General features: G+C 38.8%; 1 protein-coding gene across 3 annotated transcripts in view; it reads left to right on the forward strand.

The window, feature by feature from the left end:
• CADPS2 (calcium dependent secretion activator 2) overlaps positions 1-12,228 on the forward strand; it is a 483,312-nt gene that overhangs the window by 425,869 nt on the left and 45,215 nt on the right. For all 3 annotated transcript variants that reach the window (XM_070046319.1, XM_060305373.2, XM_060305374.2), the window contains one exon: positions 1,178-1,252. In XM_070046319.1, coding sequence (XP_069902420.1) covers positions 1,178-1,252 — 75 coding nt within the window. The remainder of the gene's footprint in view (positions 1-1,177; positions 1,253-12,228) is intronic.

Raw genomic sequence — 12,228 nt, forward strand, 5'->3', positions numbered from 1 at the left:
CAACACACACATGCATACACACACACAAGCAGGAAAAGAAAATAATTCACATGCTCCAAAATTATGCTTCCTTTCTTCATTATTTGTGCAGGTAAATGATGGCTTGTAACTGTCAGAGCCTGTGGGGAGACCTCATTCCTGCGTATTCCAACGCAGACCTAAGTTGATGTTTTGTTCTGTGTAGAAACTTTGAGACATGTTTTCAGAAGAAAAAATAGCTTTCAAAAACTTACATCTTTGGAAACCATTCACCCAGCAGCTGTTAAGTTGGTCTAATGTTTATACTGACCTGAGTACTTTTACTCTATGCATTACGTTAGCTGTTGCAAGAAGCCTTGAACCATCAAGATAGGGTTAGTCTTTACAAGTCACATTCTCTGTGAAGTGTGCCTTCACACACTGTCAAAGCCCGAAGCTCCTGCTAGCTTAAGAAGGGGACTCTCTAGTATTCTCTAAAGAAAGCAAAAAAAGAGTCTTTCAGGTTTATTTTAAATACATCTTTTTTGCATTTACTTAAAGGCGTCTTTTTCAGAGGAAGCAGTAATAAAACTATGGGGAGTGAGTGCCGTTTCATTATACCTTTTATGGCCTATTAATTTGTTACCATCTATCACCTTTGTTGATGAAATTTTAATTTTGCCCTTGCTTGAGCATATTGTAAGAATTGTATAAACTGCGGCTCCCTGTGCTGACAAAAAGGTCCTTTCAGTGTGAACAATTGGGAGCTCATTTTATTTCTAGAGCACATTTAAAATAACTTATGAATGAGAGTTGTCAGACATGAAATGCTGTATTAATTAAATCTTTTTCCAGTCTTTTTGCTTCTCCAGCTAAACCAACCCTTTAGAAAAATACACAGCCACCTTAATTATAGAGGAGAAGACAAAAAGTATCCTTCACATTCCTTCTCCTGAATAAGAAAAAGAACTCAATTCATCTATATAATAACCCCATTAGCTGCTTCACTCAACAGAGCACATGGGAAAATTTTCAAACCCCACAATGTAAAAACTGTTGATTGGGTGGATCGTTTTCAAGGTTTTGTTCTTCTAATGTGCAAAATGGCCATTTTGTATATAAATCGGATATGCCATAACTAGTAGCTTTAAAACATTTGACTTACGACAAAAGTTTTGTGTCCACATCAACTAATGCATCATTGTCTTTTAATATCCAGCAGCAGTACCATTCGAAAATAGATGATTTGATTGACAACACTGTAAAAGAAATCATTTCACTTCTAGTTTCAAAGGTAAGGTATTTTTTATTTACCTTTTTAAATCACATTAAATAATTTTCAACTGAGAATTTTTAGAAATATCTGTCTTAGGTTTCTAAATACCTAATGGAGAAATAGTAGCTTTAAAGACAGATGCAAGAAAAGTTCAAATTTTAAGAAAAGTTATGAGCAAACTATGAACACTTTGTCAGTAACTTTTGGTTTTTCATTTATAATTAATTTTGGCTTTTTTGCAATTGTTGTCTTTCTAAAAATAACTCTATCTTCCAGTAATACCTTATTCTTTCTCATTCATGTTCTCTTATTGTTTGTCTCCACGGATGAGTTGAGTCATCATCAGTTCTTGAATTTAGCCTATTTTTTTGTGGTGACAGCACTGGGACTCTAGGTCTGGAAATTTGAGACTTCAGATATCTTTGACAAAAGCTATGGCCTTTAGCTGTATAAGGAGAGATGAAGTATAAGTGAGTGTTCCACTGAATGATTAGGTGATTTAAAAATCCCACTAAGGTGGAACAGACTGCCATAGATGACATTTGAGATCAGGGTCTGATAGGAAAAGAGATGAACAACCGGAGAGCACGGGGAGCTGAAAGAGGGTAAGGAGAGAGGATGGATTTCTCCCAAAGAGTCACTTTCATAAGAGCGGGTGCTGAATCAAAGAGCCCTAGACCAGGCTTCATAAGACAATTGGAAGAATGTGCAAAAAGCAAAGGAAAAGCCACCCTCAATTCAATAAACAGACAAAGGACACATTGTTTAGAAGAGAAAAAAAATAGAGATGCCCAACAAGCATGAAAGCTGTTAAGCCTCAATAGTTTAAGGAATACCAATAAAACTAAAATTTATATAATATTTTTATAGCAAATTAGCATAGATGTTTTTAAGCTATCACCCAGTTTTAGAAAAGGTGAAGTGGGACACTCACATTTTCTATTTATGGGAGTATAAATGGCTACAGCCTTTCTAGAAGATAGTTTGGGACTATGTCAAGTACATTAATACCCCTTCACCTAAAATTCTTTCTGCGTTTCTTTTTTCTTACTGCTCAGAGAGATGCACAAAATTTATATACATTGATAGATGTCACATTATTTCTAATGAAAAATACAGGAATCAACTTTAACATGAGGGCAACGGTAAAGTAAATTATGGGACATCTATATTAATAAAGTTTGCTTTCAAAGACTGTAATGTTAAAGGAAAATTTCATAATATCGTGGTAAGTGGGAAAAAAGCTGACTATTTAGAAATGTAAACTATGATCTGAATTGTCATCACATAGAGAAAAGACAGATAAACACCACAGTACCAACAGAGCTTTTATCTAGGTGGCGGGATTATAGTTGATTCAGGGGTGGTGGGGTTCAAATTGTTTTGTGCTTCCTAATTCTCTGGTAACAGGTCTTGAGGTAGAAAAAAAGTCACAAAGCAAGGGGATTTTAGAACTGCGCCACCTCCCCAGTTTGTTCTTGCCCCCCAGCTTCTACCCCAGCACTGAACACCTACACTTACAACACAAATTCACCAGCAGGGGGAAAGGGGAAGTGTTAACAGGAAAACCATCTGGGAGGTAGAGGAAGAGGTGGATCACTGGAGAATGAAGCTCCTACAGGAAGAACCATGAGATTCCCGCCCTCCCAGGAGCCCAGCCCAGCAGCTTACAGCCCATAGAACAGACATAGTTAACCCTGCACCTTTATTGTCGGCGAGCCATCCAGGGAAATTTTATCCGGGTAGAGCCTTCCCATCAGCACAGTTCTCCTGTGGAAGTTGTCTTCTGTGAGAAGGGTACATAAAGAGAGCCACTGAATTGCAAGCATGCAGTTGATAAAGGGTTAAATAGGCAACAAGGCAAAAAGGCTACAATGAGTTTTGGTTTGGGGCGAAGGGGAGGAAGGGTTGCAGAAAAGGCAGGAAGGTCTATACATCATTTCTGCATTTGTTTCTGGCAAAGTAAAAAACTTAAATTTTTCTATATCAAATGCATCTGGTTAATTGAAAAAATAGTATATTCGAGTCAAGCTGGGAAATGGTGTCCTAGAGATCAGCACTATGAAATAGAACTTTCTGTGATGATAGAAATGTTTATCCTTCACCATCCAGTATGGTAACTAGTAGCCACATGTGGTTGTGGAACACTTGAGACGTGGCTAGTGCAACTGAGGAATTGAAATTTTGATTTTACTTAATTGTAATTAATTTTAACTTATATAGCCTAATGTAACTAGCTATTATATTTAGAAATCAGGTCTAGATTATAGTTTTTCTCTCTGGATCCATTCTCCTGCAGTCAAATGGTACTTTTTAATAATCTTTAGTTGAAAAGAATAAAATAAATTAATTTGATAGTTTTGACAACTGTCTTAAGCTTCCATCAAAGATGACAATAAATGGTGCATTTTATTTCATTAAACAAAGATGAATAAGATTCTGTAATACAATCCTTAAATGTTAGCATGCCAAAAAATTGCCTGAGAGCTTTTTAAAATACAGGTGCCTTAGCCCTGCTTTCCAGAAGTTTTGGAAGAAGGGCAGGAATGTGCATGTTTAACCAGTCACCATGGTGATTTTGATGTAGGAGTCCCTGAGCCAGACTTTGAGAACCACTGCTCTGATGACCCTCCACTCAGATGGACATGCAAACTACCTTAAAACTTCAGTATATTTAAAAACAAGACAACCGCTTAGATAGTATGTTCCCATTTGTCTTCACCAAAGAAGAAATGATTTTTTTAAAGGAGGTATTTATGGAGTACCTACTGTGAAGCAGCTACTATACATATGTTATTTAATTCAAACTACATAGCACCTATGGAATGGGTGGACTTACCCTAATTCACAGAGAGGAATGTAATCTTCAAAGTAGTATAGTAAACTGATCAGAGTCACACACCTAATAAGTGCAAGAGTTGGGATTCAAACCTTTGAGTTTCAGATTCCTAATCCAGTGCACTTGCTGATTCCAGATCTCCAGGAAATCAGTAAAAAGCAAAAGACTAAAAATTAAAATATGTAACTTCTACATTAACTGTCTTTATTCTGGAAAATTCTAAGAGCTGTGTCCTAGACATTTTTATAGCATATTAATTAATTCAATATAGAGTAGATGCATAAAATAGTGAATTCCTTGTATTGTATCCCAAATGTTTCTGCCCATATTTCAATTCTTCTGTGCATATTGAGAAATATGTTTGCTACATTCTTTTCATCTCTTTTCTTAAGTTCAACCTCTGCATCCTCCTTTTATCCACATGTCTTCACAAATATTTTGAGAATGATCCAGGGCTCTTAATCACATGTAACACTCAACAGGATGTGTCCCACCTGCACACACATTTCCCATGCCTAGAAAAGATCTTGGCTTTCCATCTCTATGTTCTCTCTCCACCTAGCAGCTAAATGGTGGGATTCTTGGGTTTCCATCTTTAGTCTTCTTTTGAATTCATTCTATATATATATCTGTGACTTTCACACTTCTGGTTTAACTACATGCTGATGATTTCTGTACCTGAGAGGTAGTAGGGAATCATGGTTAAAAGACTAACTACAGGGCTTCCCTGGTGGCGCAGTGGTTGAGAGTCCACCTGCCGATGCAGGGGACATGGGTTTGTGCCCTGGTCCAGGAAGATCCCACATGCCGCGGAGCGGCTGGACCCGTGAGCCATGGCCGCTGAGGCTGCGCGTCCGGAGCCTGTGCTCCGCAATGGGAGAGGCCACAACAGCGAGAGGCCCGCGGACCACACACACAAAAAAAGCCCAACTACAGGCCTGAGGAGTTTAATGTCTTCATCATTAGAACAATGAGAAGTCACTGAATGGTTGGAGAGGCGGGGAGTAGGGGTATAGAGTTAATCATATTTGCATTGTAAGACAATTCATTTGATTGCCCACAGCAAACGGATTGAGAGGGAGTAGTAAGGAGGCTGTAACATTAGTCTCTCTCTATTGGACTAGTCCAAAGGCATTTAAGATATACAATGGGCAGGGTGCCATAGACTGAATGTTTGTGTCCCCCCAAAATTCATATGTTGAAACCTAATCCCTAATGTGATGGTATTTGGTGGTGGGACCTTTGGGAGGTGATAAGGTCATGAGGTTAGAGCCATCATAAATGGGATTAGTGGCCTTATAAAAAACACCCCACAGGAGTTGAGTGTCCTGTGAGGAGCTTCAGTGCACATCCCAAGCTGAGGTGTCGGCCCAGCCATTTCACGAGGAGCTCTGGTCTGAAGGCCGGGGGCAAGGCCTCTGCATGGGGCCCATTATGAGCAAGTGAAACAGACTAAGCACAAAGGGAGAAAAGGTGGATGGGCTAGGCCTGAAGTGAGATTGCCAGATTTATGTCCTTTCCAGAAGAAATGTGGATCCTCAAGCAACAGGAGCTATGTGGCTGACAGGGTCTTGGTGCCCCAGCCAGGTGTCAGGCCTGAGCCTCTGAGGTGGGAGGCTGAGTTCAGGATATTGGACCACCAGAGACCTCCCGGCCCCAGGTAATATCAATCAGCAAGAGCGCTCCCAGAGATCTCCGTCTCAACGCTAAGACCCAGCTCCACTCAACGACCAGCAAGCTCCAGTGCTGGACACCCCATGCCAAACAACTAGCAAGACAGGAACACAATCCCACCCATTAGCAGAGAGACTGCCTAAAATCATAATAAGTTCACAGATACCCCAAAACACACCACCAGACATGGTACTGCCCACCAGAAAGACAAGATCCAACTTCATCCACCAGAACACAGGCATCAGTCCCCTCCACCACAAAGCCTACACAACCCACTGAACCAACCTTACCCACTGGGGACAGACACCAAAAACAACGGGAATTACGAACCTGCAGCCTGTGAAAAGGAGACCCCAAACACAGTAAGTTCAGCAAAATGAGAAGACCAAGAAATACACAGTAGATGAAGGAGCAAGGTAAAAACCCACCAGACAAACAAATGAAGAGAAAATAGGCAGTCTACCTGAAAAAGAATTCAGAGTAATGATAGTAAAGAAGATCCCAAATGTTGGAAATAGAATGGAGAAAATACAAGAAACATTTAACAAGGACCTAGAAGAACTAAAGAGCAAACAAACGATGAACAACACAAAAAATGAAATTAAAAATTCTCTGCAAGGAATCAGCAGAATAACCGAGACAGAAGAACGGATAAGTGACCTGGAAGATAAAATAGTGGAAATGACTACTGCAGGGCAGAATAAAGAAAAAAGAATGAAAAGAATTGAGGACAGTCTCAAAGACCTCTGGGACAACATTAAACGCACCAACATTCGAATTATAGGGGTCCCAGAAGAAGAGAAAAAGAAAAGGACTGAGAAAATATTGGAAGAGGTTATAGTTAAAAACTTCCCTAATATGGGAAAGGAAATAGTCAATCAACTCCAGGAAGCACAGAAAGTCCCATACAGGATAAATCCAAGGAGAAACACGCCAAGACACATATTAACCAAACTATCAAAATTTAAATACAAAGAAAAAATATTAAAAGCAGCAAGGGAAAAGCAACAAATAACATACAAGGGAATCCCCATAAGGTTAACAGCTGATTTCTCAGCAGAAATTCTGCAAGCCAGAAGGGAGTGGCAGGACATATTTAAAGTGATGAAAGGGAAAAACCTACAATCAAGATTACCCTACCCAGCAAGGATCTCATTCAGGTTCGACAGAGAAATTAAAACCTTTGCAGATAAGCAAAAGCTAAGAGAATTCAGCACCACCAAACCAGCTTTACAACAAATGCTAAAGGAACTTCTCTAGGCAGGAAACACAGGAGAAGGAAAAGACCTACAAAAACAAACCCAAAACAATTAAGAAAATGGTAATAGGAACATACATATCAATAATTACCTTAAATACAAATGGATTAAATGCTCCAACCAAAAGACATAGACTGGATGAATGGATACAAAAACAAGACCCATATATATGCTGTCTACAAGAGACCCACTTCAGACCTAGGGACACATACAGACTGAAAGTAAGAGGATGGAAAAAGATATTCATGCAAATGGAAACCAAAAGAAAGCTGGAGTAGCAATTCTCATATCAGACAAAATAGATTTTAAAATAAAGACTATTACAAGAGACAGAGAAAGACACCACATAATGATCAAGGGATCAATCCAAGAAGAAGATATAACAATTGTAAATATTTGTGCACCCAACATAGGAGCACCTCAGTATATTAGGCAAATGATAACAGCCGTAAAAGGGGAAATTGACAGTGACACAATCATAGTAGGGGACTTTAACACCCCACTTTCACCAATGGACAGATCATCCAAAATGAAAATAAATAAGGAAACACAAGCTTTAAATGACACATTAAACCAGATGGACTTAATTGATATTTATAGGGCATTCCATCCAAAAACAACAGAATACACTTGTGTCTCAAGTGCTCATGGACCATTCTCCAGGATAGATCATATCTTGGGTCACAAATCAAACCTTGGTAAATTTAAGAAAATTGAAATCGTATCAAGTATCTTTTCCAACCACAGTGTTATGAGACTAGATATCAATTACAGAAAAAAAAAACTGTAAAAAAATACAAATACATGGAGGCTAAACAATATGCTACTAAATAAACAAGAGATCAATGAAGAAATCAAAGGGGAAATCAGAAAATACCTAGAAACAAATGACAATGAAAACACGACGACCCAGCACCTATGGGATGCAGCAAAAGCAGTTTGAAGAGGGAAGTTTATAGCAAAACAATCCTACCTCAAGAAACAAGAAAAATGTCAAATAAACAACCTAACCTTACACCTAAAGCAATTAGAGAAAGAAGAACAGAAAATACCAAAGTTAGCAGAAGCAAACAAATCATAAAGATCAGATCAGAAATAAATGAAAAAGAAATGAAGGAAACAATAGCAAAGATCACTAAAAGTAAAAGCTGGTTCTTTGAGAAGATAAACAAAATTGATAAACCATTAGCCAGACTCATCAAGAAAAAAAGGGAGAAGACACAAACCAACAGAATTAGAAATGAAGAAGGAGAAGTATCAACTGACACTGCAGAAATACAAAGGATCATGAGAGATTATAACAAGCAACTATATGCCAATGAAATGGACAACCTGGAAGAAATGGACAAATTCTTAGAAAAACACAACCTTCCGAAACTGAACCAGGAAGAAATAGAAAACATAAACAGACCGATAACAAGTACTGAAATTGAAACAGCGATTAAAAATCTTCCAACAAACAAAAGCCCAGGACCAGATGGCTTCACAGGTGAATTCTATAAAACATTTAGAGAAGAGCTAACACCATCCTTCTCAAACTCTTCCAAAATATAGCAGAGGGAGCAACACTCCCAAACTCATTCTACAAGGCCACCATCACCCTGATACCAAAACTAGACAAAGGTGTCACAAGAAAAGAAAACTACAGGCCAGTATCACTGATGAACTTAGATGCAAAAATCCTCTACAAAATACTAGCCAACAGAATCCAACAGCACTTTAAAAGGACCATGCACCATGATCAAGTGAGGTTTATCCCAGGAATGCAAGGATTCTTCAATATACACAAATCAATCACTGTAATACACCCTATTAACAAACTGAAGGATAAAAACCATATGATCATCTCAACAGATGCAGAAAAAGCTTTCAACAAAATTCAACACCAATTTATGATAAAAACTATCAAGAAAGTAGGCATAGAGGGAACTTACCTCAACATAATAAAGGCCATATATGATAAACCCGCAGCCAACATCATTCTTAATGGTGAAAAACTGAAACCATCTCCACTAAGATCAGGAACAAGACAAGGTTGCCCACTCTCACTGCTGTTATTCAACATAGTGTTGGAAGTTTTAGCCACAGCAATCAGAGAAGAAAAACATAAGAGGAATCCAAATTGGAAAAGAAGAAGTAAAACTGTCACTGTTTGCAGATGACATGATACTATACATAAAGAATCCTAAAGATGCTACCAGAAAACTACTAGAGGTAATCAATGAATTTGGTAAAGTAGCAGGATACAAAATTAATGCACAGAAATCTCATGCATTCCTATACACTAATGATGAAAAATCTGAAAGAGGAATTAAGGAAACACTCCCATTTACCACTGCAACACAAAGAACAAAATACCTAGGAATAAGCCTACCTAAGGAGACAAAAGACCTATATGCAGAAAACTATAAGACACTGATGAAAGAAATTTAAAATGATACAGACAGATGGAGAGATTTACCATGTTCTTGGATTGGAAGAATCAACATTGTGAAAATGACTATACTATCCAAAAGAATCTACAGAGTCAGTGCAATCCCTATCAAACTACCAATGGCATTTTTCACAGAACTAGAACAAAAATATCACAATTTATATGGAAACACAAAAGACCCCGAATAGCCAAAGCAATCTTGAGAAAGAAAAATGGAGCTGGAGGAATCAGGCTCCCTGACTTCAGACTATACTACAAAGCTACAGTAATCAAGACCGTATTGTACTGGCACAAAAACAGAAATATAGATCAATGGAACAGGACAGAAAGCCCAGAGATAAACCCACGTACATATGGCCACCTTATCTTTGATAAAGGAGGCAAGAAAAAACAATGGAGAAAAGACAGCCCCTTCAATAAATGGTGCTGGGAAAACTGGACAGCTACATGTAAAAGAATGAAATTAGAACACACCCTAACACCATATCCAAAAATAAGCTCAAAATGGATTAAAGACCTAAACGTAGGCCAGAAAATATAAAACTCTTAGAGGAAAACATAGGCAGAACACTCTATAACATAAATCACAGCAAGATCCTTTTTAACCCACCTCCTAGAGAAATGGAAATAAAAATAAACAAATGGGACCTAATGAAACTTAAAAGCTTTTGCACAATAAAGGAAACCCTAAAGAAGATGAAAAGACAGCCCTCAGAGTGGGAGAAAATATTTGCAAATGAAGCAACCGACAAAGGATTAATCTCCAAAACATACAAACAGCTCATGCAGCTCAACATCAAAAAAACAAACAACCCAATCCAAAAATGGGCAGAAGACCTAAATAGACATTTCTCCAAAGAAGTTATACAGATTGCCAACAAACTCATGAAAGGATGCTCAACATCACTAATCATTAGAGAAATGCAAGTCAAAACTACAATGAGGTATCATCTCACACCAGTCAGAATGGCCATCATCAAAAAATCTACAAAGAATAAATGCTGGAGAGGGTGTGGAGAAAAGGGAACACTCTTGCACTGTTGGTGGGAATGTAAACTGATACAGCCACTATGGAGAACAGTATGGAGGTTCCTTAAAAAACTAAAAATAGAACTACCAGACCACTCAGCAATCCCACTATTGGGCATATACCCTGAGAAAACCATAATTCAAAAAGAGTCATGTACCACAATGTTCACTGCAGCACTATTTACAATAGCTAGGACATGGAAGCAACCTAAGTGTCCACTGACAGATGAATAGATAAAGGAGATGTGGCACATATATACAATGGAAAATTACTCAGCCATAAAAAGAAATGAAATTGAGTTATTTGTAGTGAGATGATGGACCTAGAGTCTGTCATACAGAGTGAAGTAAGTCAGAAAGAAAAAAGCAAATACCATATGCTAACACATATATATGGAATCTAAAAAAAAAAAAAAAAAGGTTCTGAAGAGCCTAGGGGCAGGACCAGAATAAAGATGCAGACGTAGAGAATGGGCTTGAGGACACTGGGAGGGGGAAGGGTAAGCTGGGACAAAGTGAGAAAGTGACATGGACATATATACACTACCAAATGTAAAATAGATAGCTAGTGGGAAGCAGCCACGTAGCACAGGGAGATCAGCTCGGTGCTCTGTGACCACCTAGAGGGGTGGGATAGGGAGGGTGGGAGGGAGACGCAAGAGGGAAGGGATATGAGGATATATGTATACGTATAGCTGATTCACTTTGTTATAAATAACACCCCACAGAGCTCCCTAGTCCCTTCTGCCATGTGAAAACACAGCCAGAAGGTATCATCTATGAACCAGCAATTGGGTCCTCACCAGACATGAAATCTGCCAGCGCCTTGACTATGGCCTTCTCAGCCTCCGGAGTATGAGAAGTTACTGTGGTTTATAAGCCACCCAGTCTATGGCATTCTGTTATAGCAGCCTGAGAAGACTAAGACAAGGGGTTAGTAATGGGGAGAGAAGGGAAAACGTTGACAATTACCTCTAGGTCTATAGCCTGCAGCAGGAGATGGATGTTGTGCCATTCGGTGATGCAGGGTGCCCTGGAAGAGGGACAGATTTGGAGGGAACAACCCATGTCAGAATTGGACATGGGGGAATCGAGCTGCCTCTGAGATACCTGAAGGAGGAGATAGCAAGGGGACATTCAGATATTTAGGTATTTGGGGCTGGAGTTCACAGGAAGGATATGGGATGAAAATACCAATGCGATTATAAGATTTCAGCCATTGAACATGATTCTATCAGTGGCTGCTGTTCTCAGGTATATATGTTATAAGTGGAACTCCTGTGGAAGACATGGAGAAATGAAATGGAAGAAATAAAAACCATTTTAAAGAAGGCAAAAACAAAAACAAAAAAGAAGCTTCTATCCAGAAAAGGATATAGATAATTTTTACCAAGAAAAAAAAAAATGAAGGCAGGAACATTAACTCTTGCCAAGGAAAGGATACAAGAAATGCTATATTTATTGCTGCCTTATATTAGAATTAATTCAGTCAGATAAACTGTGGGAGGCTCAGGAGAACTGGACTCCATTCCTGTTTCTTCATGTTACCAGCTGGGTCTCCTTGCATGACTCAGTTTCCGCATTAAAAAAAAAAGCAGGCATACTGGATGAGAAGAAAACCTGCAGCCTTTTCTCAGTCTAAAGCAAAAATTCTGGGGACTTCCATGGAGGTTCAGTGGTTAAGATTTCGCCTTCCAGTGCAGGGTGTGTGGGTTCGATCCCTGGTCAGGGAACTAAGATCCCACATGCCTTGTGGCCA

Source organism: Globicephala melas, chromosome 9 (assembly GCF_963455315.2).
Source record: "Globicephala melas chromosome 9, mGloMel1.2, whole genome shotgun sequence".
In the NCBI taxonomy this organism is placed as follows: Eukaryota; Metazoa; Chordata; class Mammalia; order Artiodactyla; family Delphinidae; genus Globicephala; species Globicephala melas.